Source organism: Tachypleus tridentatus, unplaced genomic scaffold, assembly GCF_004210375.1.
Source record: "Tachypleus tridentatus isolate NWPU-2018 unplaced genomic scaffold, ASM421037v1 Hic_cluster_1, whole genome shotgun sequence".
Lineage (NCBI taxonomy): Eukaryota > Metazoa > Arthropoda > Merostomata > Xiphosura > Limulidae > Tachypleus > Tachypleus tridentatus.
Genome location: NW_027467777.1, coordinates 24,196,892 through 24,224,005, shown reverse-complemented (window position 1 = coordinate 24,224,005; position 27,114 = coordinate 24,196,892). Strand labels below are relative to the sequence as shown.

The 27,114-nt window shown below is 34.6% G+C and overlaps 3 protein-coding genes across 3 annotated transcripts in view; 1 reads left to right on the top strand and 2 right to left on the bottom strand.

Moving 5' to 3' along the window:
- Positions 1–4,377, bottom strand: part of LOC143241991 (voltage-dependent calcium channel subunit alpha-2/delta-1-like) — a 70,069-nt gene extending 65,692 nt beyond the window's left edge. Inside the window, exons 1-3 of the mRNA XM_076485333.1 lie at positions 4,373–4,377; positions 502–574; positions 18–79 (exon numbers count right to left, since the gene is read on the bottom strand). Coding sequence (XP_076341448.1) covers positions 18–79; positions 502–574; positions 4,373–4,377 — 140 coding nt within the window. The remainder of the gene's footprint in view (positions 1–17; positions 80–501; positions 575–4,372) is intronic.
- Positions 1–27,114, top strand: part of LOC143241641 (suppressor of tumorigenicity 7 protein homolog) — a 171,114-nt gene that overhangs the window by 107,327 nt on the left and 36,673 nt on the right. The gene's annotated exons all lie outside the window — the stretch shown is intronic.
- Positions 7,148–26,994, bottom strand: LOC143241990 (voltage-dependent calcium channel subunit alpha-2/delta-1-like). The gene is made up of 7 exons (XM_076485332.1): positions 26,152–26,994; positions 19,913–19,996; positions 18,807–18,863; positions 12,988–13,065; positions 12,764–12,838; positions 10,808–10,879; positions 7,148–7,165 (listed from the first exon to the last, which is right to left on the bottom strand). Exons 1-7 carry the CDS (start codon positions 26,164–26,166, stop codon positions 7,148–7,150), a joined length of 399 nt encoding a protein of 132 aa, XP_076341447.1. The 5' UTR covers positions 26,167–26,994.

Below are 27,114 nucleotides of genomic sequence, written 5' to 3'. Positions count from 1 at the left end.
AATTAGATTTTACTCACCTGAAGGTAGTTTGATCAACTGGAGTGTAGTAATATCTTAATCGTTGTGGAATAATGCATTTCTATAAAGAAATATGACCAACATTAACTTACAAAAGATGTGAGGGGGCTGCTAAAACACATAAAACAAATTAAGTCAGGTTAATTCAACCAAACCTTCGTACTAAACCTAAACTATCACCTAAATCTATAATGTAATTGTGATTCCATTATAAACAGAACTTATTCAAAATGTAAAAGTGGTCAGCTGTTCTGCAATCACACAGTAATAATGAAATATTATATGAGGACAATATATATTGAAGAAAGTAAAATTACCATTAGTCAACACTGAAAACAAAAGTTAAAAAAGAAATTTAAATTTAAACAAAGATATAATAGTGTAAAACTAACAGTGGAAGAAAAACAGAAAAAAATCACTATTTTTAACTTGTATTTAATTCATATATACTAATAAAAATGTATTTATTTAATAAACACTCACTTTGTCCAACATCTTGATATAAACATCTAATGTAGCATTTCCTGATCTACGATCAATCATGTTATTACTTAACCTGTGAAATCATAGAAGATTTATGTCAATAATGTTATTAGAAACACATTGAATCATAGAAGATTAGAAACACACTGAATCATAGCAACCTTATGTCAGTCATGTTATCAGAAACCTCTTGAATCATAGCAACTTTATATCAATCATATTATTATTAACTTGTAGAATCATAGCAACTTTATATCAACCATAGTATTATTAACTTGTAGAATCATAACAACTTTATATCAATCATATTATTATTAACTTGTAGAATCATAGCAACTTTATATTAATCATATTATTATTAACTTGTAGAATCAAAGCAACTTTATATTAATCATATTATTATTAACTTGTAGAATCAAAGCAACTTTATATCAATCATATTATTATTAACTTGCAGAATCATAGCAACTTTATATTAATCCTATTATTATTAACTTGTAGAATCAAAGCAACTTTATATTAATCATATTATTATTAACTTGCAGAATCAAAGCAACTTTATATTAATCATATTATTAACTTGCAGAATCAAAGCAACTTTATATTAATCATATTATTATTAACTTGTAGAATCAAAGCAACTTTATATTAATCATATTATTATTAACTTGTAGAATCAAAGCAACTTTATATCAATCATATTATTATTAACTTGTAGAATCAAAGCAACTTTATATTAATCATATTATTATTAACTTGTAGAATCAAAGCAACTTTATATTAATCATATTATTATTAACTTGTAGAATCAAAGCAACTTTATATCAACCATATTATTATTAACTTGTAGAATCAAAGCAACTTTATATTAATCATATTATTATTAACTTGTAGAATCAAAGCAACTTTATATTAATCATATTATTATTAACTTGCAGAATCAAAGCAACTTTATATTAATCATATTATTAACTTGCAGAATCAAAGCAACTTTATATTAATCATATTATTATTAACTTGTAGAATCAAAGCAACTTTATATTAATCATATTATTATTAACTTGTAGAATCAAAGCAACTTTATATTAATCATATTATTATTAACTTGTAGAATCAAAGCAACTTTATATTAATCATATTATTATTAACTTGTAGAATCAAAGCAACTTTATATTAATCATATTATTATTAACTTGTAGAATCAAAGCAACTTTATATCAACCATATTATTATTAACTTGTAGAATCAAAGCAACTTTATATTAATCATATTATTATTAACTTGCAGAATCATAACAACTTTATATTAATCATATTATTATTAACTTGTAGAATCAAAGCAACTTTATATTAATCATATTATTATTAACTTGTAGAATCAAAGCAACTTTATATTAATCATATTATATTATTATTAACATATTATTATTAACTTGTAGAATCAAAGCAACTTTATATTAATCATATTATTATTAACTTGTAGAATCAAAGCAACTTTATATTAATCATATTATTATTAACTTGCAGAATCATAACAACTTTATATTAATCATATTATTATTAACTTGTAGCATCAAAGCAACTTTATATTAATTATATTATTATTAACTTGTAGAATCATAGCAACTCTGTATCAATCATATTATTATTAACTTGTAGAATCATAGCAACTTTATATCAATCATATTATTATTAAACTTGTAGAATCATAGCAACTTTATATCAATCATATTATTACTAATTTTAGAATAATAGCAAATTTACCTCAGTTATATTATTATAAACCTGTGAAATCATAGGAGCTTAGTGTCTCAAATCTTCTCATACTCAGGATTATGGTGTCATAAACCTTACCTTAATCAGAGTTAACATCTAAAATGTTATATGGTTAGGCTTAGCAGTGAATTAAATGTAACTACAGATAATCTTGCATATAAAATGCATTAGAAGTATACAAAACTAAAATTTATGTATGTATGCCAGGACCAAATTGCATTTTCATTCTGAATTCTGGTTACCTGTAATAATATAATGTCTTGGAACAACATGAGACCTACACCTAAACTAAAACTATTAAAGAAATGAATTTTAAAAAGATGTTAAAAGTCAGCCATTATGATTCATATAATTATCAAGTTTTCCCTTACTCTCATTTAAATTTACTGCATCTACAACATTAAAAGGCAATCCATACCAAATACCAACTGCCAAAATAGTCTCAGATGAAGTTTACTCCTACCTTGCCAAAGTTTATATTTTTGCCCCATTGCACTATTATTCTTTCTTTTAAGTATAAAAATAATGCATAAACCCTACCAATTATTCATGACCAATGTCAATTAATTATGAACACTGCCAAATAATCATGAACACTACCAATTAATGATGACTACTATCAAATAATCATGACCACTACGAAGTTAATCATGAACACTGCCAATTAATCATAAACACTACGAATTAATCATGAAAAATACAAATTAATCATGACCACTGCCAATTAATCATGAACACCACCAAATAATCATAAATACTACCAATTAATTATGAACAATACCAGTTAATCATGAACACTGCCAATTAATCATGACCACTAAGGATTACTCATGAACACTATGAATTTACAATGAACACTGCCAAATAATCATGAACACTACGAATTAATCATGAACACTGCCAATTAATCATGAACACTATGAATTAATCACGAACACCACCAAATAATCATAAATACTACCAATTAATTATGAACAATGCCAATTAATCATGAACACTGCACTAATCATGACCACTGCCAATTAATCATGACCACTGCCAATTAATCATGAACACTGCCAATTAATCATGACCACTAAGGATTAATCACGAACACCACCAAATAATCATAAATTTACCATTATGAACACTACCAATTAATCATGACCACTAAGGATTACCAATTGAATACTATGAATTTACAATGAACACTGCCAATTAATCATGAACACTGCCAATTAATCATGAACAATACCAAATAATTATGAACAATACCAATTAATCATGAACAATACCAATTAATCATGAACAATACCAGTTAATCATGAACACTGCCAGTTAATCATGAACATTACCAATTCCCTTTAAAACATTAAATGCTTCAATGAGATCTTCAATAACTTCTTTTTCAAGAGAAGACAATCAGAGAGAATTTCCACCTATCCTGGTATGACAGCCCCTCCATCCCATGCACCATTATAGTAATTGTTATTTGAACTCTTACCAACAATTCAATGTCTTTCCTAAGGTGATAAGCCCAAAACTGAACACAATATTCCAGTGTGGCTGAACTAGTGACCTATAATTTATGTCATATAAAAAACTTGATACAGTAATGCTGGTCTTACTAATAATCAGTATAAAGATACAATACACACAATTCCTTATTTGTTTCTATCCTTATGAACATACTTTTCCACCCTTTGATGAACACAAAACAAAATTTACAATGCAACAGCCTCAACATACATATAAGTTTTATTTTAATGTTACATCAACAGGTACTATAATGTAAAAATAGCTGAAAGGATTACTATCAGCCAAGAAACTGATTTATAAGAAATAAAACTTGAAATTTAATTCATAAGATTCCTATCATTAATCTTACAATACCTTTATTGTTAATTTACCTCATAATATCTTTGTTGTTAATTTACCTCAATAATATCTTTGTTGTTAATTAACCACAATAAATTATTTATCATAATAAATTGTTTGTTATTAATTCACATCAATAAATTCTTTGTTACTAATCTACTTCAATAACATCTTTACTCTTAATTACCTCATAATATCTTTATTATTAATTTACCTTAATATATGTTTTGTTAACTTACCTCATAATATCTTTGTTATTATTTTATGTTAATAATCTTTCTTGTTAATTTACCTCAATAATATCTTTGTGATTAACTTACCTCAATAATATCTTTGTTGTTAATTTACCACAATTATATCCTTGTGATTAACTTACCTCAATAATATCTTTGTTATTAATTTACAACAATATCTTTGAGATTATGGTTGGTTGGTTTGGTGTTTTATAGCACAAACCAACTAGGCTATCTGTGTCAAACATCTGGTAAAAAGTTAAAATTAAAGTAAAATTATTAAAATTCATGAAAGGAAATTAAATTAAAACAAAACAAAGTTTAAGTTTTGAATTAAAAACATGAATAGCATTAAATCCAATCTTTATATCTACTTTACAGTAGTAAGAGAAAAACTACAGTAGTAGAAGTTGTAAAGTGCTTTCTGTAGCAAAATTGCAATTATCATAACTCACCAGGATGACTAAGGGGTAGTTCAAACATCAGCTTTAGTCACCTGAAGTTAGCCTTTCCAGTCCTGGTTTCAAGTTATTTGATGTTACAACCATTTTCTAATTTCAAATCAAACTAGATGTACTTTGATTCTTAAATGGGAATCACATTATAAAAGGTCTGATGTATAAATTAAAAACTTAATTAGTATTAAAAAGATTAATGGCCTCTAAAACACTAAAAACATTTCCTTGGGACAAAACATGTTTAAAATGTTGTCATCGTTGAGGGTCATAATGACAGCAAGACAGTAAAATGTGGCTTATTGTGACCTGAGTGTCACACAGACAACACACTGGTGCATCAGTCCCAGATAAAAGAAAACGATGAGATAAAAACTGTGACCAATGCATAATCTAGTTAGGACAACTTCCTCTTTCCAATCCTTACAGAAGCAAGACGGCCAAAGTCCAATAGAGGGATTTATTTGGAAAAAGCTTGTTTTCACATTGCTGACTCCATGTCGACTGGCAACTAGCATGGAGTCAAGCCTTGAATACAGGACCATAGTCCATGTACTGAACAGGTACAGCAGTGATTGTGCCAGAGCAAACAGATTTAGCTGAGGTGTCAGCAAGCCCATTCCCGTGAATACCAACATGGCCCAGTATCCAGAAAAACTGGATAGAAATAGATTTTAAAGAGAAATGAGCCAGTCAGTTTTTTATTAGACTGCAAAACAATTTTTTTGAAAAGTTTTTGCTGATTGTGACAGGTACCTAATGGGTATGTACAAATACAGTTTTGGTTTTGCTTCATCACGTTAACTGTTGACCAGCAATAATGTATTTAATTGCTTTTATGTTTCTAATATGCTATTAAGTTCAACATAATTAAAAGTGTTTTGCTCCTGATTTTCATTTGTATTCAATGTCTAGTGCATCACGTTGCAGTGTCCAACAGTAGTCAGCATGAGTTGACAGATTCCAGTTGCCCTAATATAGTTTTTCCGTAGTACCAATGTCCTGGTGAAACTGAAGATTTCGATAAAACAGTATGTGATGGGCAAATTTGGATGTAATTTTCGTGATCAGCAGCCAAAAATCTCTAAGGAACACTCAACAGTGTTCAAGAAGCAAAAACTTTGTTGTGCAGTGTTATTGGTGAAAACCAACGTGATTTCAGGGCCAGCAGAGAGCTAAGCAAGTCAGTATAAATAGTGTAAGTTGAGTATTGCTAAGCTTCTGTGTGATCTAGGGCAAAATAAATGGCATACAGTTCAGCATTGAACACAGAAACTGTAGAGGGGGATTCTGTGAACAACCACCAAACCACAACAAACCATGGCAGAGCCCACATAGTCACCTGATTTTGAACCATCTGTATAAATAGGGATGGATGGATGGATGGTTCAAAAGATGTTCAGCAAATAACAGACAGTATTTCCAATTGGGAGTGTCTGGTTTTTTTTACGATGACTTAAAAAAAGGTCATTTTTGGGAATTGTAATAAGACATGGTGGGATGGGCTGATCAGTGGATACAGAAGTGTTATCCAAGGATAGATCCAATTCATCAGACTGCACCTGGACATGAAGGACAAATGGAACAATGGCAGAGCATTTATCCTGAAAAAGTATGGCCCACCGAGGAACACAACCCAAGGTGGGATGCTGTGGTAAGGATCAAAGTTTTGAGGCATACAGTAAAGACAGTTGGAAATGGTGGAGGTATAGAGGATGTTCATGAGATTCTTCCAACAAGCTCTGGACTTGAAAAGGGCAGAAAGCCCTGGTGTAGAGCCAAAGTCCATAATGATGAATGGGGTCCAACATTTTCAAGGCCGAGGTCCTTGCAGAGCCATAGACCAATGACCCATAGTTTAGTTTTGATCAAAAAAGAGCATGATATGTCTTTAGCACAGAACATCGATCCACTCTCCAAGTGGTAGAAGAGAGGACACAGAAGATGTTCAGTGCTCTTGTACATTTGACACATAGCTGCTTGATGTGTGGTATAAATGTCAGCTTGTGGTCAAAGATAAGCCCCAAGGACCACAGGTAGCATAATTTCACTAATACAGAGTTCAGGATTAGGGGTGAATACCCTGTTGGCAGCAAAATTGCATGCAAATGGATTTAGAGAGAGAAAAGTTAAAACTGTTTGCTGTGGTCCACTTCAGTAAATGATTTAGGGCAGTGTGTAGCTGCCACTCAATATACTTCAAGTTAGACGACTGACACGAGATGTGACGGTCATCGACATAGAGCCTGTTTGCAATAGAAAGAGAGAGTTGTTCAGTGATGGCATTAATCTTTATACTGAAAAGTATGACACTCAAAACACAGCCCTAAAAGATTCCAAGTTCCTGAAGAAAAGAACAGGAAAGTTTTGAACATATCTGAACGTGGAATCTCCTGTCCATTAAAAATGTTTCAATAAAAATGGGCAAATGGCTACGTAACCCATATATATGTAGGTCTTGCAAAATGCCATACCTCCAAGTTGTATCATAAGCCTTCTCAATATCAAAGAATACTGATACAAGATGTTGTCGTTTGAGAAAGAAAAACCTCACTGATTGGTGTTTCAAGTTGAATTAGGTGATCCATGGTGGAATGCTGTCATGGAACCCACACTGGCAGGATGAGAGGAGGTTGTTTGATTCGAAAAACCAAACAAAATGAGCATTAACAATCCTCTCTAAGGTCTTACAGAGATAGCTCATCAAAGCAACTGGAATGGTTGTTTGGAGGCACCTTGGGATCCTTCCAAGCTTAGAGGAAGTTGGACAATAGCCCAGAACCAGGCATCAGAAAAAACATTATCCTGCCAGATCCTGATAAAAACAAGCAGAAGAGAAGCAGGAGATAGGTGTCATTCAGCATCTCATAGTGTACATCATCAGGTCCAACAGATGTACTGCCAGACCAAAGAAGGGCCAATTTGAGTTCCTCCAGTGTAAAGGGATGATTATAGTCATAGAGACAATCAGTTTTAAAGGAAATAGGTGGCTACTCTGCCCGAGTTTTGATGGCTAAGAAGGTGGAGGATGAAATAGAAGTTTTAGATACCCAGCAAAAGCTTTAACCTAGAGTACCTGTGATGCTCCAGGTATCAGCGACTTCCTGACCATCAGAGAGCAAGATCTAGAGAGGGACAAAATTATATTGCCCACTGACTTTTCGAATCTTGTCCCATATGACTTTGGAACTGGTGATAGAAGATATGCTGGTTGTGAACTTAACCCAAGATTCCTTCTGACTTTGACATCTTACTTACTGAGCATGTGCACAGGCCTGCTGGAAAGTGATGAGATGCAAGTTGTGTGGGATACCTACAAAAAGTAGCCCAGGCTCGTTTTTGAGCTTTCTGTGCCATTTGGCAAGCAGGATTCCACCAAGGATGAGGATATCGTGGAAAACGTGTTGAGGTTTTAGGAATACATTGAGCAGCTGCCTGTATAATATAGTCAGTTACTGCTGCCACACAGTCGTTTATATACGGCTTAAAGACAACAGTAGGATCAAGTTCTACAAGAGCAGTGAAAGAGGGCCAGTTGGCTTGATCTAGTTTTCACTGGGGCACGCAGATTAGATGGCATCGACCATGGGTAATCTCTGAAAATTACAGAAAAATGATCACTGCTTCGTGGGTTATTGTTAAGCCTCCGTGAAATGTGGGAGAATAATGAAGCAGAGCAAACTGAGAGATCAGTAGCAGTAAAGGACTGACTAGGTGCATGGAAATAAGTAAAGAACCAGCATCTGAGAGCATACGCTCTATGGAGCGACCTCTACCATCAACATCAGTACCTCCAGAGAGGGGATATGTACATTAAAGTCTCCCAGGATTAAAAAGGGAGATGGCACCTGTTCAATGAAAGCATCAAAATCTGATTGATCATGGGTCTCTTCAGGAGACGGGCAGAGAGAACAAACAATGATGGTATGACCAAAGAAAATACGGCCTCCAAGAGTGGCAGACAAGGTAAGCACATGCCAACAGTGCCACCCCTCCATGCACTCGTCCATCACACAGCCTGCCATTTCTGTACAAAGAAAAGTGCCGAAATGTGGCTGTATCGGCAGGTTTCAGAAATGTTTCCTTTAAGAAGAGACATACAGGAATGAAGGAAGCAATCAGTGCTTTGGTGTCATTCAGATTAGAATGTAAGCCTTGACAGTTCCATTGTAGCAAGGTGGTCATTTTTATTTACATATAGGTGAATTGGGTGGAGAGCCTTTCTTTTACAACCACGCTCTTTTTTCTTTATTTGATGGAGGTCTGTCGACCTCCATGGATCCTGACCTGGGTCGATTTGTCAGATCTTTGTTGTTGGAAAAGGATTCCAGAGACTGAGGACACGAACGGATGATCATTTTGCATTTTGAGGTGGGAGAAGAAGATGTATCAGAGGAAATGCCTGTACCCAGAACCAAAGGAACTGGATCTCAGCATTTGCTGAAATGTGTGTTAGGAACAGAGATCGGTGATGAAGTTGATTCATCAATTGTTTTAACCATAGAAGTAAAAGACTTTTCATTTGGTTTGAGAACAGAGATCTGTCTGTATTCCCACTGTAGTAGTGGAACAATATACAGCAGCATGTGTTTGAGATGAAGTGGTGGACAGCAACTTTTGAGCCTCAGGGTAAGTGATGTTTTGAATCATTGTCAAATGCTGCACCTCTTTTTCTACCAACCGTTTAGGACAAGAAGAAAAGTAGGATGGGTGAGAACCATTATAACTGATGCACTGAGGGTCCATTTCACACTCGTAGGCATCTTGGTCCTTGCCACCGCAAAGAGCACATGTCAAGGAACAATGACACAATGTCTTTGAGTGACAGAACTACTCACACTGGAAATATCTGGGAGGGTTTGGAATGCATGGCTGTACCTTACTATTAAGATAGTCTGCCTTGATGGTGGCAAGTTGTGAGGTAAATGTTAAAATGAGGACATTGGTTAGCATCATAATTCCATCTTTGCAAATGAAGATATGCCTCACTGCAAAAACTCCTTAATTAGAGAAACCACAGAGAATCTCCACCTCGGGGATGTTCTTCAAATTGCTCTCAACAATAACTCCTCGTGACAAATTCAAAGTAGCATTAGATGTAACCTCAACAGATATATCTCCAAATCGCCTTTGAATGCAAAATGAGTTCACTGTGTTGAGATGTGGATGTTTCCACCAACATGTCACCAGATCGAAGCTTCTTTACTGCCTCTAGTCCCTTCTGAATAAAAAAGGAAGACATTTGCCCTAAAGGTCTGTCTGAAAGAGAATGTAATGTAAGAAAATGAGGTAAAGGTGTTACAGATGTTGAAGACTGTTACTCAGAATCTTCATGATGTGGTTGTTTACTTATGAACTGTTTTTTCACTATTTTATTTAAATTTCTATTTGGAGGATTGATAATAAAAAAGGGAATGTTTTGCCACCAATTGACCCCACCATTATAGATCCCTATGAGGTGATGTACTAGAATGCCAAACAAGGACACTGCAGCAACACCATGGTTTTTGTCAACATTATATCTAAACACCAGCATCAGATACAATGTCCACAACACCTGTAAAGAACATCCAACACTAGTACTTGGTTAACCATATTCCAAGTGAACCAGCCGACTGGCACTACGTGGACCACCCTAATGCTGCACTTCTCCAGGAATTCAAGGCCAAAGTGGTGTGTTACGATTGGACCCTTCAACCACCACGATCCTTTCCTCCTCTTCACAACTCACTACAAACGGCAAACACGTGGGTGATTTGTGATTAACTTACCTCAATAATATCCTTGTTATTAATTTACCACAATAATATCCTTGTTATTAACCACCACAATAATATTTTTATTAATTTACCTCAATATATTTTCTGTTAATTTACCAAAATAATATCTTTGTGATTCACTTACCTCAATAATATCTTTGTTATTAATTTATCACAATAATATCTGTTATTAATTAATCTCAATAATATCTTAGTTATTAATTTACCTCAATAATATCTTTGTTATTAATTTCCACATCAGTTAAATCATAATGTGGAGGATCATCCAGATAATCAACCTAAAATTAAATATAGAAAAGTTGAAAATTATTCCTACAAATTCAATAATACATCACAGAAAGAGTTATGTTCTAGGCTGCTTGTCAGTTATTTGTTTCATAGTGTTGGATCTCATTATTCACATATAAGGAGAACTAGCATCTTTTAAGAGAACTTGTCAACTAATTTGATATAAAAACTTAGTTCTGCTTCTTAGCAGAAGATTAATGAATACTCAGTTCTAAGTTGTTGTTCTTTAAAAAATCAAGTATTTTCATAACCTACTTATAAATAACAGTTTCTAATATCTCAAAAACTTTACAAACAGCATCTGTCATGCTATAAAAACAAAGCAACAAATAAAGGTTACACTGGAATGACATGACCAAATGAGCCAGTTTAAACAGTTAAATGAATAGCTAGTAAAGAAGAAGAATTTTGACAACCAGATAGGGAAGAGAGAAATTAATAGATGGATGTCCAGATGTCAGAAACTGACAGTGAAACTAATGGATGGATGTCCAGACATCAGAAACTGACAGTGAAACTAATGGATGGATGTCCAGACATCAGAAACTGACAATGAAACTAATGGATGGATGTCCAGATGTCAGAAACTGACAATGAAACTAATGGATGGATGTCCAGATGTCAGAAACTGACAATGAAACTAATGGATGGATGTCCAGACGTCAGAAACTGACAGTGAAACTAATGGATGGATGTCCAGACGTCAGAAACTGACAGTGAAACTAATGGATGGATGTCCAGACGTCAGAAACTGATAGTGAAACTAATGGATGGATGTCCAGACGTCAGAAACTGACAGTGAAACTGAGAAAAACGTTTAAGTAGGACATAGAAACTAATGGATGGATGGCCATACATCAGAAATTAATAGTGAAACTGAGAAAAATGTGTAGGTTTGACAGAGAAACTAATAGATTGAAGAACAGAAGTCAAAAACTGATAGTAAAACAGAGAAAAATGTGTAAGTGGGACAGAGAACTAATAGATGGAGCAACATATATGTTTATATAGACAACATAAAAGAGAAATATGTATGATAGACAGACAAAAGGACGAAGAAACATGAATAGTACATAAAGAAAGGACAATAGAAACACATAATAAACAGACAAAAGGACATAGAAACATATATGGTAGACAGATAAAAAGGAAAGAGAAACATACTGTAAATATATGAAAAAAAAGAAGTGGAATGAAAACATCTGTAATAACACTGACTGGTGTTGGTAGGATGAAAACATCTGTAACAACACTGACTTGTGTTGGTAAGATGAAAACATCTGTAACAACACTGACTTGTGTTGGTAAGATGAAAACATCTGTAACAACACTTACTTGTGTGGTAGGATGAAAACATCCATAACAACACTTACTTGTGTTGGTAAGATGAAAACATCCGTAACAACACTTACTTGTGTTGGTAGGATGAAAACATCCGTAACAACACTGACTTGTGCTGGTAGGATGTTTACATCCGTAACAACGACTTGTGTTGGTAAGATGAAAACATCCGTAACAACACTTACTTGTGTGGTAGGATGAAAACATCCATAACAACACTTACTTGTGTTGGTAGGATGAAAACATCCGTAATAACACTGACTTGTGTTGGTAGGATGGAAACATCCGTAGCAACACTGACGTGTGTTGGTAGGATGAAAACATCCGTAAGAACACTTACTTGTGTTGGTAGGATGTTTACATCCATAACAACACTTACTTGTGTGGGTAGGATGTTTACATCCGTAAAAACACTTACTTGTGTTGGTAGGATGTTTACATCCGTAACAACACTTACTTGTGTGGTAGAATGAAAACATCCGTAATCTACACTTACTTGTGTTGGTAGAATAAAAACCTGTAACAACACTTACTTGTGTTGGTAGGCCAGGATGGAAGACTATGTAACCATCATGATCTGTACAAAAAGAATATCCTCCAGGACCCAACTAAAACAGCAAATATAAATTAGCAAGTGTTGATTGCCAACATTTCAGAAAACTAATGCAGTTTAAACACATTATTCAAGTTTCATCACACACTTTGTTAGTCCTTTTTCATTGACAATATTTTAAGTCTAATCTAACTGAAAGCTAACCTGAGCACTAGGTTCCATCTTCCTCAGCTCCTCATCAGTAACATCAACACCCATCACACCTACTATGGACTGATTCTTCTGGTTGACCAACATGGGTAAAAAATTATTATAACTGGATAAAGCTTAATATCTTATTTTTATTTATGTAAAATATTCAATCTAAAAAAAACAATGTTAAACAAAAAAGTTTAAAACATGTCTCTGTCTTAAACATGTTTATACTTACAGGAAATTTATTTTGTGAGTAAACAATGATATTCATAAAGAAATATAAAACTGTAAAGGTCACTGATATACATTTATATATATATTTATGTAAAATATTCTGAAAACAATGCTTCAAAATAAGAAAGGCACAAGCTACTAGAAAAATAAACATGACAAAGATTTTTTATGTGGTTTGACCTCTGACCTTAACCTTAATAAATATCCCTTATTAAAGGTTGATTGATTGATTGATTGATTTAGTGTTTTATGGCACAAAGCAGCGAGGCTATCTGCACCAGACATTCGGTAAAAATGTAAAAATAAATAAATAAATAAATAAATAAATGTAGTAATAGACATAAATGGAAATGAAGGTAAAACAAAAAAGTATAAAACCAATGTTGACACCTAGTCTACAATGTTAAGATAGAAGGCAGAGTATAAGAAGTTGTAAGGTATTTACTCTAGAAAAAAGGTAATGATCATAACCCGCCAGGAAGACTAACAGGTAAGTTCAAGAACCACCGTCAGTCACCTGAAGTTGGTCTTTCCAGTACTGGTTCGGGGTTATGTGCCATAGCAACCAGTATCAAAATGTAAAAGAAGAGAAGTTTTAAAAGATACATAGCAAAATTGTAACAATGAGTATCTGCCAATCTGGAGTATCTGCCTTTTTTAGGTGACTGAAAGAAAGGTCACATTTGGGGGCTGTAATAAGCCATGGTGGGATGGGCCAACCTGTGGAATCTGCAATGTTGTCCAAGGACAGACCCAATTCATCCAATTACGCCCGGATGCGAAGGCCAAACGGAGCAATGACAGATCGTCTGTTCTGAAAAAGTACTGCCCACCGAGGAAGGAAAACACATTTCCAGGTGGGATGCTTTGGTAAGGAATGAAGTTTTGAAGTATATTGTAAAGATAGTTGCAAACCGCGAAGGTGTAGAGAAGGTTCATGAGATTCAATGTATATACTTTGAACTGAGAGGTATGGAAAGCCCCAGTGCAGAGTCGAAGTCCTTGGTGATGAATGGGGTCCAGCATCTTTAAGGCGAGGGTCTGGCAGAGCCATAGACCATTGATCCATAATCGAGTTTCAATCTAATAAGAGCATGATATACCTTTAACATTGAACAGCGATCTGCCCCCCAACTGGTAGAAGAGAGAACACGGAGGATGTTCAGTGCTCTTGTGCATTTGACCCGAAGCTGCTTTAAGTGCGGTATAAAAATCAGTTTACGATCAAAGATAAGCCCCAAGAACTTGGTCTCCGGGACCACTGGCAGCAAAACTTCACCGATATGAAGTTCAGGATCAGGGTGAATACCCCGTCGACGGCAAAAGTGCATGCATACAGTTTTGGAGAGAGAGAAATTAAAGCCGTTCGCCAGAGTCCACTTCCGTACACAATTGAGGGCAGTTTGTAGTTGCCGCTCAATACATCTCATGTTTGACGACTGACATGAGATGTGAAAGTCGTCGACATACAGCCCATTCGCAACAGTGAGAGGGAGTTGTTCAGTGATGGCATTTGTCTTTATACTGAAGAGTGTAACACTCAGTACACATCCTTGAGGGACTCCAAGTTCATGTACAAAAGAACGGGAAAGTGTCGAACCCACACAAACTTGGAATCTCCTGTCCATTAAAAATTTTTTAATAAACATAGGTAGATGGCCACGTAACCCATATGTATGGAGGTCTCAAAACGCCATACCTCCATGTTGTGTCGTAAGCCTTCTCTATGTCAAAGAATATTGATACAAGATGTTGGCAGTTGAGAAAGGCTTCTCTGATAGATGTTTCAAGATGAATTAGGTGGTCTGTGGTGGAGTGCTGTCGACGGAACCCACACTGGGTGGCGAGAGGAGGTTGTTTGATTCAAGGAACCAAACAAGACGAGCATTAACCATCCTTTCTAATGTCTTACAGAGACAGCTCGTCAAAGCAATTGGATGGTAGTTTGAAGGAATCTTGGGATCTTTTCCTGGCTTAGAAAGGTAAAATAATAGCCTGGCACCAGGCATCAGGAAAAACATTCTCCTGCCAGATCCGGTTGAAAACAATCAGAAGGACATCAAGAGAAGCAGGAGATAGATGGTGCGGCATGTCATAATGAATATCATCAGGTCCAACAGACGCACTGGCAGACCGATGAAGGGCCATTTTAGTTCCACCAGGGTAAAGGGACAATTATAGTCAAAGAAACAGTCAGTTGAAAGGAAAGAGGTGATCGTTCTGCCCAAGTCTTGATGGCCAGGAAGGTGGAGGAACAAGCAGAAGTGTTAGATACCCGCAAAAGCTTTCACCTAGAGTGTTAGCGATGTTCGAACATCAGTCACCTCCTGACCATCAGAGAGTAAGATCGAGAGAAGGACAGAATTGTAGTGCCCATTAACGTTTTGAATCCTGTCCCATATGATCTTGGAACTGGTGGTAGAAGATATGCTGGTTGTGAACTTAATCCAAGATTCCTTCTGGCTTTGACGCCTTACCCACCTAGCATGTGCACGGCCCGTTGGAAAGCAACCCGGTTTGAAAGTGTGGGATATCTACGAAAGTATCCCAGGCCCGCTTTTGAGCCTTCCGTGCTAAGTGGCAAGCAGGATTTCACCACGGACGAATATCGTGGAAAACATGTCGAGGTTTTAGGAATACACTGAGCAGCTGCATGTGTAATACAGTCAGTTACCGCTGCTACACAGTCGTCTATTGATGGCTGATTTACGATGGCAGGATCAAGTTCTGCGAGCAGTGAAAGTGGACCAGTCTGCCTGATCCAGCTTCCACCGGGCACGCTGGTAGGGTGGCATCGACCACGCCAGTCTCTCTCAAAAGGATCGGAAAATGATCACTGCCTAGTGGATTACTGTCAACCCTCCATGAAAAATGGGAGAATAATGAAGGGGAGCAAACTGAGAGATCAATAGCGGTAAAGAACTGACTAGGTGCATGAAAGAAAGTGGAAGAACCAGTATTGAAAAGAGAAAGATTGTGATCAGAGAGCATCCGCTCTACAGATCGGCCCCTCCCATCAATAATAGCACTTCCCCAGAATTTTAATGTCCATTAAAATCCCCTAGGATTAGAAATGGAGATGGCAACTGTTCAACGAGAGCATCAAGATCTGATTGATCATATGTCTCTCCAGGGGACAGGTACAGAGAACAAACAGTGATGGTATGACCCAAGGAAACATGGATGGCTACAGCCTCCAAGGGTGTGTTGAGTGACAAAGACAGGGTGGGCACGTGTTGATCAACCAACAGTGCCACCCCTCCATGTACTCGACCATCACACAACCTGTCATTTCTGTACAGAGAAAACTGCCGAATGGAGACAGTATCAGCAGTTTTGAGAAATGTTTCTTGTAAAGAAAGACAAACAGGATGGTAGGAAGCAATCAGCGTTTTGATATCATCCAGATTAGAATGTAAACCTCGACAGTTCCATTGTATCAAGGTGGCCATTTTTAAGAACGGGTAGGTGAAGTGGCTGGAGAACCCTTCGGTTTATGACCACGTCTTTTTTCTTTACTGTCTTTAGTCGGAGGAGGTCTATCAACCTCCATGGATCCTGCTCTGGGTCGGGTGGGCAGGTTTTTGTTATTGGAAGGGGAATCCAGTGACTGAGAACGTGAACGAATAATTGTTTTGTCTTGAAAAGATGTATCAGAAGAAATGACTGTATTTGAAACTGAAGGACGTGGATCTTGAGGTTTGTTGGAAGGTATGGGAGGAACAGAGATGGGTGTGGAAGTCGATTCATCAACCTTTTTAACCACGGAGGTCAAAAGGCTTTTCATTTGTTTTGAAAACGATTCTCTTGGAGACACAGAGAGATCTGTCTGCACTCCCACTGTAGTTGTGGAATGAAGTGCAGCAGCATATGTCCGAGATGGAGTTGTGGACAGCAATTTCCGAGCCTCAGGATAACTAATGTTATGTGTCGTTTTCAAGCGCTGCACCTCTTTTCCTCCAACCATTTTGGGCAGGAATGAAAGTAAGAGGGGTGAGAACCATTGCAGTTTACATAACGTGGGTTCATGTCACAGTCATAGGCATCATGGTCCTTGCCTCCACAACGAGCACATGTCAGGGAACCACGACAAGATGTCTTTGAGTGGCGAATCTCTGACATTGGAAACATCAAGAGGGTTTGGTATGTATGGTCGAACCCTGCAAATGAGATAACCTGCCTTGATGGTGGCAGGTGCACGTGGTGAAGTAAATGTTAAAACGAGGGTATTTGTTGGCAGTGTAACTCCATCTTTGCAGTGGAGATGCACCTCACTGCAGAAACTCCTTGAGTGGAGAGACCAGCGAGAATCTCTGACTCGGGGAACGTTCTTCAAATCCCTTTCAACAATAACTCCTCGTGAAGAATTCAAGGTAGCATGGGGTGTAACCTCAATAGGTATATCCCCAATTGCCTTTGAATTCAAGAGGAGTTCACTGTGTTGGGATGTGGATGTTTCAACCAATATGTCACCAGATCAAGTTTCTTTACTGACTTTGGAGAGCCAGCAAGTCCCTCTAGTCCCTGTTGAATAAAAAAAGGTGACATTTGCCCTAAAGGTTTTTCTGAAAGAGAATGTAATATAAGAAAATGAGAATGCGTGTGTTACTGATGTTGAAGATTGCTGTTCTGAGTATTCAAGGCGTGGTCGCTTACCCATTGACTGTTTTTTTACAATTTTATTTAAATTTTTGGAGGATCCATAGGAAAAAAAAAAGTTTGGTAACCATTGACCCCACCCACCATGGAGCCCTACAAGGGGACGCACTACAAAGTCATGCAAGGACAATGCAGCAACGCCAGGGTTTCGTGAGTACTATACCCAAACACCAGCATCAGGCACAGTGTCCACAACACCCATTGAGAACTTCCAACACTGGTACTTGGTTGACTCTAGCCCAAGTGGACCAGCCGATTGACAAGGGGCCACCCAAAGGCCAGCCCGTCTACAGGAATTTGAGGCCAAAGTGGTGTGTTAGGGTTGGAGCCCTCAACCACCAGGATCCTCTCCTCCCCTTCAAGGGTCGCCGCGCACGGCAAACATGTGGATGGATGTTTAGATCCCAGAGAAGGTAATCAGATAGAACAGAACCTTCCCTGGGAGGTCCCCTCACCACGTACAGGAATCCACACCGAAGGGCCCTTATTAAAGGAACAGGAAGAAAATTAAAAGTTTATTTCACTGAGTGAAGCGAGAGAATTTGTTCCATTAGGTGAGGCCAGGTGTACAGTAATATAATTAAGGTATTACAGGAACATTCACACTTAGGTGACGTCTAAAAGTATCATGAAATGATGTGTTCCTAAGTCTCATAACTTCTGATGGTTTATATTCTATATCAATGCAGTTGACTAATTAAAACTCTTGATAATTTACAACTTATTAAGACTTGTAGTGAATGTATACAGAACTTCTCTACTTAAGTATTGAGTTTGGTTATGGTAAACCAGCTTACAATACCCTGCTTCTTAGGGTACACCTATCTTTGCTTTTTTTTTAAATAAATGTGTGGTGGGAAACATATTTCATATTTACATAATTTAATGTTCTAGTATAACTTTTATGAATTAAAAAGAACAAAATATGAACTTACTCCATTGAAGGTATTGTTATATACAGGAAGTGTGACAGTGGTCAACATTCTATCACTCTGTAAATAACAACATAAAAGAAAGATAAATTAAATGAAACACTATTTCCCTCAATAGCACAAAATGAACTTTTTTAACATTAATGTTAATTATGAGATTTGTATGTTAAGACTGAAGATGCATCTTCAACAACAGCATCTGAAATCTAAAGATAGGACACTTCTCTCAAAATAAAAATGACTACAGCATTGGAATCTAAAGACAGGACACTTCTCTGAAAATAACAATGACTACAGCATCTGGAATCTAAAGACAGGACACTTCTCTAAAAATAACAATGACTACAGCATCTGGAATCTAAAGACATGATACTTCTCTCAAAATAACAATGACTACAGCATCTGGAATCTAAAGACAGGGCATTTCTCTAATAGTAATGTTGAACATAACATTCTCAAACTAAAGAGTGGACACTATCTTAAACAATATACTTGCCAACATGTTCGTTTTAAGTAAACTGCAAGAGTTGTGATAGCTAATAAAGGATATGTATCTCAGTCAAACACAATGCACCAGATAAATTAATGAATGTGAAACTTACTTTTTTTATAATGTCTATTTTCACTGATAGAAGAAATGAGATCATTTACCTCAGGTTAATCTTCTTAGTAACTAATTCAGCTCTACCATACAAGTAACATCTTACAACTGTTGTACTAACTGACTAACTACAGGGATGGCATATAAGCTACAGTATCTATGTAGCTAGTTGGAGCTGACTGTCCTCGGTTCTCAGCCTTATAACAACGAGTGCAAAAATATGTTCCTATGACACAATAGTTAAGTAGTGAAGACATATAACTTCACAAGAAAAAAATAGGTTAAAAGTTAACTTCATAAGCTTAATGATTTTTGTACATAAAAACAAAGAAATACTGACTGTCAGCAAGAATCACATGCCAAAGGTAAGCTTAGCATTGCTAAACCAAAACACCTTGAAAAAAGACACAAAGTTGTAAAGTAAGCCACTCCTTCATAACATTTAATTAATCCATCCATACATACAATTTCTCATGTACATTTACCTACTGATGACAAAAATATTTACCATGACATCCATGTAAAAATTTGTCCATTCAAATAGCTTCTCCCCTTCAAGTACCATGGGTCTGCTCAAGACTTTCACGTACTCCTGTAATATGTACATATGCAGTATAGATGTAGCTGATAAGCCATTCATTGCCACAATATTTCAAAACAAAGTTTTGTGTACTCATAAACTGAATAGATAACATATAGCATTATATTACCAGAAACTGTTTTACACAGAAAATAAGGGCTAATTTCAAATAAGTCCATACATTAATGGTGTATAGCATACTTTAATACTGTCTATGAATAATACTATTAGTCAATGTCACCTTAATTTCACCATGGCCTGAGAATACTGTTACTCAGTGTCATCTTACATTCACCACATGTATATTAGTACCATTAGTTAATGCCATCTTACCTTCACCATGGCCTGAGAATACTGCTACTCAGTGTCATCTTACATTCACCACATGTATATTAGTACCCTGAGTTAATGCCATCTTAATTTCACCATTGATTAAGAATACTGTTACTCAGTGTCATCTTACATTCAGCACATACAGTAAAACCTGTCTAAGGTGGAATCGGATGGGCCTGAAAAAATTTCCAGCTTAAGCACGTTTTCCAGTTTAGACAGTGAGCGTGCATATCCTTAATTATATATAATTTTAAGCAGAATGTTATACTTGCTTGACTGAAGGGAAGTAAGACATTTGTGAATAAAGTTATACTCTTTATACTATATTTATTAGAATAAGAACAAAAATAAACATTCAAAATATACATAAGTACACAAAATCTTAACCAAATTTATTTGAAAAAAATTGTCCAATTTCAACTGTTCCATTTTTTAATGGACTTTCTCATGAGGTTAAAAGAGAATGCCAATTCTACCTCCTTTACATGAAGTTAATTTTCCTCCTTTATTTTTTCATACAATTTGATTCTGTTAATATAACTTATACTTGTGATGAAGTAGGAATTTCTATTTTCTCACTATATTTTCCATTCTGTTCTCTTTCTGAATCTTTCACACTGTTACCATCTTGTGATTGTATTATAGATTTTAAGTCAATTTCATCAATTTCTGTTAAAATATTCTTGTCACGTTCACAAAACCTTCCGTATTCACAGCATAATCTGCATCAATCTTCTCAATCAGGGTTTGAATTTCACTAAAATCATCATAACAAACAACTTCTCCCCAATCTCCTCCATTATCAAGAACAAATCCAGTTTGAAAGCACTTTATTATGCATTCATCTTTTACGCATTGGATAAAATGACTTAAAAATGCAATTGCATCTACCACGTCAATTTTCATGGTCATTTCAGATGCTCTCCTACAGTCGTCCATGTTTGCAATAATATGCTGAAGCATCAATTTTCTGTATTTCAATTTTATACACTGTATAATTCCACTATCTAGTGGCTATAGAACTAATGTTGTACATGGAAATAGAAAGACTAAATAAATATTTGAAAGTTGAACTTTTGGAAGACAAGTTCGTTATCTAGGAAAAGTAAAATATTCCTATTTCTTGTTCCATTCTTTTAATTTGTTGAAAAATTCCTCTAATATAGCACTTGTCATCCATGCTTTATTAATCACTTTCCATTCTACAGGAAGTTGATCCTTCCTTAAATTTTGAAACAGCACAGATTTTAAACTTTTACCTATTACCAATGATTTCTCTAGTTTTCCATCAGCAAATGCAACCAAAAGTACAGTCACTCATTCCTTTGAATAGTGACCTCCAGAACAATGACAGCAAAAAAAAACAAGATTTAACCAATACTTACTCTAGAAAAATGTCTGAGAATTTATTAATATTTAAACAAATTATTAATTAATTAAGTGTTTATTAATATTTAAAGAAATTATTAAGTAAACATTAAATTAATATTTAAAAGATAGTTTTCCATCCATCTTATGCAGGTTCCACCATATAGACAGCCTTTTATAAGATTTCTCTTATATTTTGATATTTTCAGTTTAGGCAGGATTTACTGCATATATTAATAACATTAGTTAATGCCATCTTAATTTCACCATGGCTTAAGAATACTGTTATTCAGTGTCACCTTACATTCACCATATATATATATTAATACCATGAGTTAATGTCATTTTACCTTCACCATGGTCTAACAATATCATTATTTAATATCACCTTACTTTCACCATGGTCTAAGATTACTATGAGTTAACATCATATTATTTTCACCATGGTTTAACAACAGTATTACTCAGTGTCATCTTATATTCACCATAAGTCTAAGAATACAAAAAGTTAATGTCATCTTACTTTTACTAAGATTTAACAACAGAATTAGTCAATGATATATTACTTTCATCACGTTCTAAGATTACTATTAGTTAATATCATATTACTTTAAATATGATCTAACAACATTATTAGTCAATGACATCTTACTTTCACCATGGTCTAACAATACAATCAGTCAAAGACATCTTACTTTCACCATTGTGTAACAACACTATCAGTTAATGACATCTTAATTTCACCATGGTCTAACAATACTATTAGTCATTGACAATTTACTTTCACCATGGTCTAACAATACAATTAATCAATGACATCTTACTTTCACCATGGTCTAACAATACAATTAGTTAAAGACATCTTACTTTCACCATGGTCTAACAATACAATTAATCAATGACAATTTACTTTCACCATGGTCTAACAATGCAATCACTCAACATCATCATACTTTCATGATGGTCTAACAATAAAATCAGTCAACATCATCTTACTTTCACTATGGTCTAACAATACAATCTGTCAATGTCATCTTACCTTCACCATGGTCTAACAATATCATTATTTAATGTTACCTCACTTTCACCATGTTCTAAGATTACTATTAGTTAACATCATCTTACTTTCACCATGATTTAAGAATATTCTTAGTTAATGTCAACTTACTTCCACCACTAGCCTAAGAATATTATTAGTCAATGTCACTTTACTTCTACCATTAGCCTAAGAATACTGTTACTCAGTGTCACCTTACTTTCAGCATTGTCTAAAAAATACTAATAGTCAGTGTCACCTTACTTTCACCATGGTCTAGGAACACTTTTATCATGTTCTTATGATACTATAAGCCAATATCAACTTATTTTCACCATGGCTTAAACAATATTATTTGCCAATGTCATGCATGTCAGAACATTAGTAGTTAATGTTATTTCCCTTTCACCACTGTCTGAGGAGAATGTTAGTAGTTAATGTTATCTCACACGTCTGTCTGAGTATAATACTGGTAGATAATGTTATCTCTCTCTCATCACTGTCCGAGGAGAACAGTGGTAGTTAATGTTATCTCACTCTCACCACTGTCCAAGAAGAATAGTGGTAGATAATGTTATCTCACTCTCACCACTGTCTGAGGAGAATATTGGTAGTTAATGTTATCTTACACGTCTGTCTGAGGAGAATATTAGTATTAATCTTCTCTCACTCCCAACATTCTCTGTAGTAGAATGTTAAAAGAAATTGTTACCTCACTCTCATCATTGTCTGAGGTGATTACTGGTAGTTAAGGTTATCTGTTGATATGTAGGTAGCTATTTTACTGTATACTGTAACTGATGATTTACAAACTGGACTATACACCTATAATTGGTGCAATATATGTGGCTAATTGAGTGTATACTGTAACTGCTGAGTTACAAACTGGGCTGTACACGCATAACTGAGGGAATGTATGTAGCTAATTGAGTGTATACTGTAACTGGTGAGTTGCAAACTGGGGTGTACACCTATAACTGGTGGAATGTATGTAGCTAATTGAGTGTATACTGTAACTGGTGAGTTACAAATTGGGCTGTACACCTATAACTGGTAATAAGTATGTAGCTAATTGAGTGTATACTGTAACTGGTGAGTTACAAATTGGGCTGCACACCTATAACTGGTAATAAGTATGTAGCTAATTGAGTGTATACTGTAACTGGTGAGTTACAAATTGGGCTGTACTAGTGCAGCATCATAGCTTTTTGTGAAATACTTTGAGTTGGCCAGAACTAAATACTTCTTTGTGGTGAAACCAAAATGAAACAATATTTATTAAACACATTATATTAACTTGCTAATAGCACAACATTTCCACAAGATACCTCACAAGATAACAAGACACCATTCATGCTCATTCACAACAATCTATGTCTTGTAGCTTCCCAGCAAAACTAACACTTCATCACTTTACTGATTCAACTCCACCATAGAAACACTTTTCATAAAACTGGAAACCTTATTTACTTTAGGCCAATGTGCACTATCTTAACAGGATTTCATATATATCTGATAGTTGCTAAAGCCATACAAAGTACGTGTATTATCTACAGAGGTATAAAAGCTTACATAAATATAAATCAACATACACCATATTAACAGGATACCATAAATATATGATAGTTGCTAATGTAATATAAAGTACCTGTATTAACCACAGTAGTATAAAAGCTCACATAAACATTAGTCAACATGCACCATTTTAGCAGGATACCAGAAATATCTCACAGTTGCTAATGTCATACAAAGTTCTTGTATTAACTATAGTGGTATAGAAACCTACATAAATATTAATCAACATTCTACAATTTAACAGAATTCCATATATATCTGATAGTTACTAAATTTGATACAAAGTACTTGTATTAACAATACTGGTATAGAAACTTACATAAAAATTAACAATCATGCACCAACGTAGAAGAATAAGATGAATATCTGATAGTTGCTAAAGTCACATAAAGTACTTGTATTAACAACAGTGATATAGAAGCTTGCATAAATATTAACAAACATGCACCATCTTAACAGGATACCATCAATATCTGATAGTTGCAAAAGTCATACAAACTACTTGTATTAAATATGGTGGTAGAGAACACAGATAAACATTAACTAGCATGAACCATCTTAACAGGATACCATAAATATCTGACAGTTATTAATGTCATACAAAGTACTTGTATTAACTATAGTGCTATAGAACTTAGATAAACATTACCCAACATGCAGCATCTTAACAGGATACCATAAATATCTGATAGATACTAATGTCATACAAAGTGCTGGTATTAATGATAGTGGTTAAAAGCTTACATAAACATTAACCAATATGCACCATCTTAAAAGTATATAATAAACATCTGATAGTTACTAATGTCATACAAAAGTACTCGCATTAACCACGGTGGTATAGAAGCTTACATAAACATTAACCAACATGCACTACCTCAACAGCATACTGTAAATATCTGATAGTTACTAGTGTCATACAAAAAATACTTTTCTTAACCATAGTCGTATAGAATCTTACATAAACATTAACCAACATGCACCATCTTAACAGGACACCATAAATAAGAGATAGTTACTAAATATCACACAAAGTACTTGTATTAACGACAGTGGTATAGAACATAGATAAACATTAATCAACATGTACCATTTTAACAGGATACCATAAATATCTGATAGGTACTAAATATCACACAAAGTACTTGTATTAACTACAGTGGTATAGATGCTTACATAAATATTAACAGACCTTTACCATCTTAAGGGGATACCATAAATATCTGATAGTTACTAATGTCACACCTGAATTAACTATGGTGGTATAGGAATTTATATGAACATTAACCAGCATGCACCATCTTAACAGGATACTTTAAATATCTGATAGTTAATAATGTTGAGAAAGCACTTGTATTAACTCTCATGGTATAGAACCTTACACAAACATTAACCCAGATGCACCAATTTAACAGGATACCATAAATATCAGATAGTTACTTATGTCATACAAAGTACTTGTATAAACTATAGTGGTATAAAAGCTTCAATAAACATTAGCCAACATTCACCACCTTAATATAACATTTTGATACTTTGTATTTCATAATGTTATACAGAGTACTAACTACATTAGTATGAAAACTTTCATAATGTTCTGTAAAATATATGATGTCTTCAGAGGTGACAAGAGGTATATATTCAGTATTATAACATATTCATAAGAATACAATGACAAATGTCCCAATGTATTTAACCTAAATGTTTTTCAATTTAACAGACTTTTGGGTCATTTTCAAATTTCCATTTACATTAATAACATGAAGTTTTTCTCTATTTTATTACAGCCAGCCAGATTCATTACTCAGTTAGTACTTTCATGATTAATGACAAAAAATAAAATCTAATGACATACCTCAAGTGTCTTCATTTGTTGTTGGCTTGACTTCTAACTGAAGAGACATGGATATAAGACATACATACAACACACCAATCTAGAGGATACAGAACAAAAGGGAAACCAAAATAGCAAAGATAATATCTAAAATACTATACAAAAACATGCATCTTACTAAAATGAACATTAAAAGTAAGCCTGCAGTCTTTTCTCAGAGCAAATACATTCAAAAAGAGAACCAGTAGGTAAAAAATATTACCAATCATGCAACCAACAAACATGATTCATAAACATGTAAAATGTAACTAGCATGCTGGAAGTTATAAATATAAGAAAAACAGTAATTTCAACCATTCATTACATTTAATAACTTGATAACAAGTCAAAACACAGAGAATGGTATAATGAATATACTAGAATAATTTGGCTGATGTGTAAAGTACAATAAGACACACGTGTTGTATCTAATATGATACTTTTTGAATTCTGTAAAATATTATGTACATGCATACTACCAACAATATCACATTCAGTATTTCACTAAAAGTTTATTAATACTTTCTTACCTGTGGAATGGATAATGACAATACTAAAATAACATTACCTGTAAACTGAAGTGTTTTTTTTATATCCTACTCCTAAAAAAACAGTCAAAATTGTAATAGAATTAAACATAATACAAAACTAACATCTAAGTATATTCATGTGTGGAACCTGGAGATGAATTAACCAAACATTAGCAAAGTATTTTGAGACTGAGAAATAGAAATATGTGCATGTTAACCCTGGAAATGAACTAATCCCAAAACTAGATAAATATTTATATCTGAAAAATAAAAATATGTACATGTCAACCTTGCAGATGAACTAACAAATTATTAGCAAAGTATTTAGAGACTGAGAAAAAGAAATATGTACATGTTAACCCTGGAAATGAACTAATCCCAAAACTGGATAAATATTTATAACTGAAAAATAAAA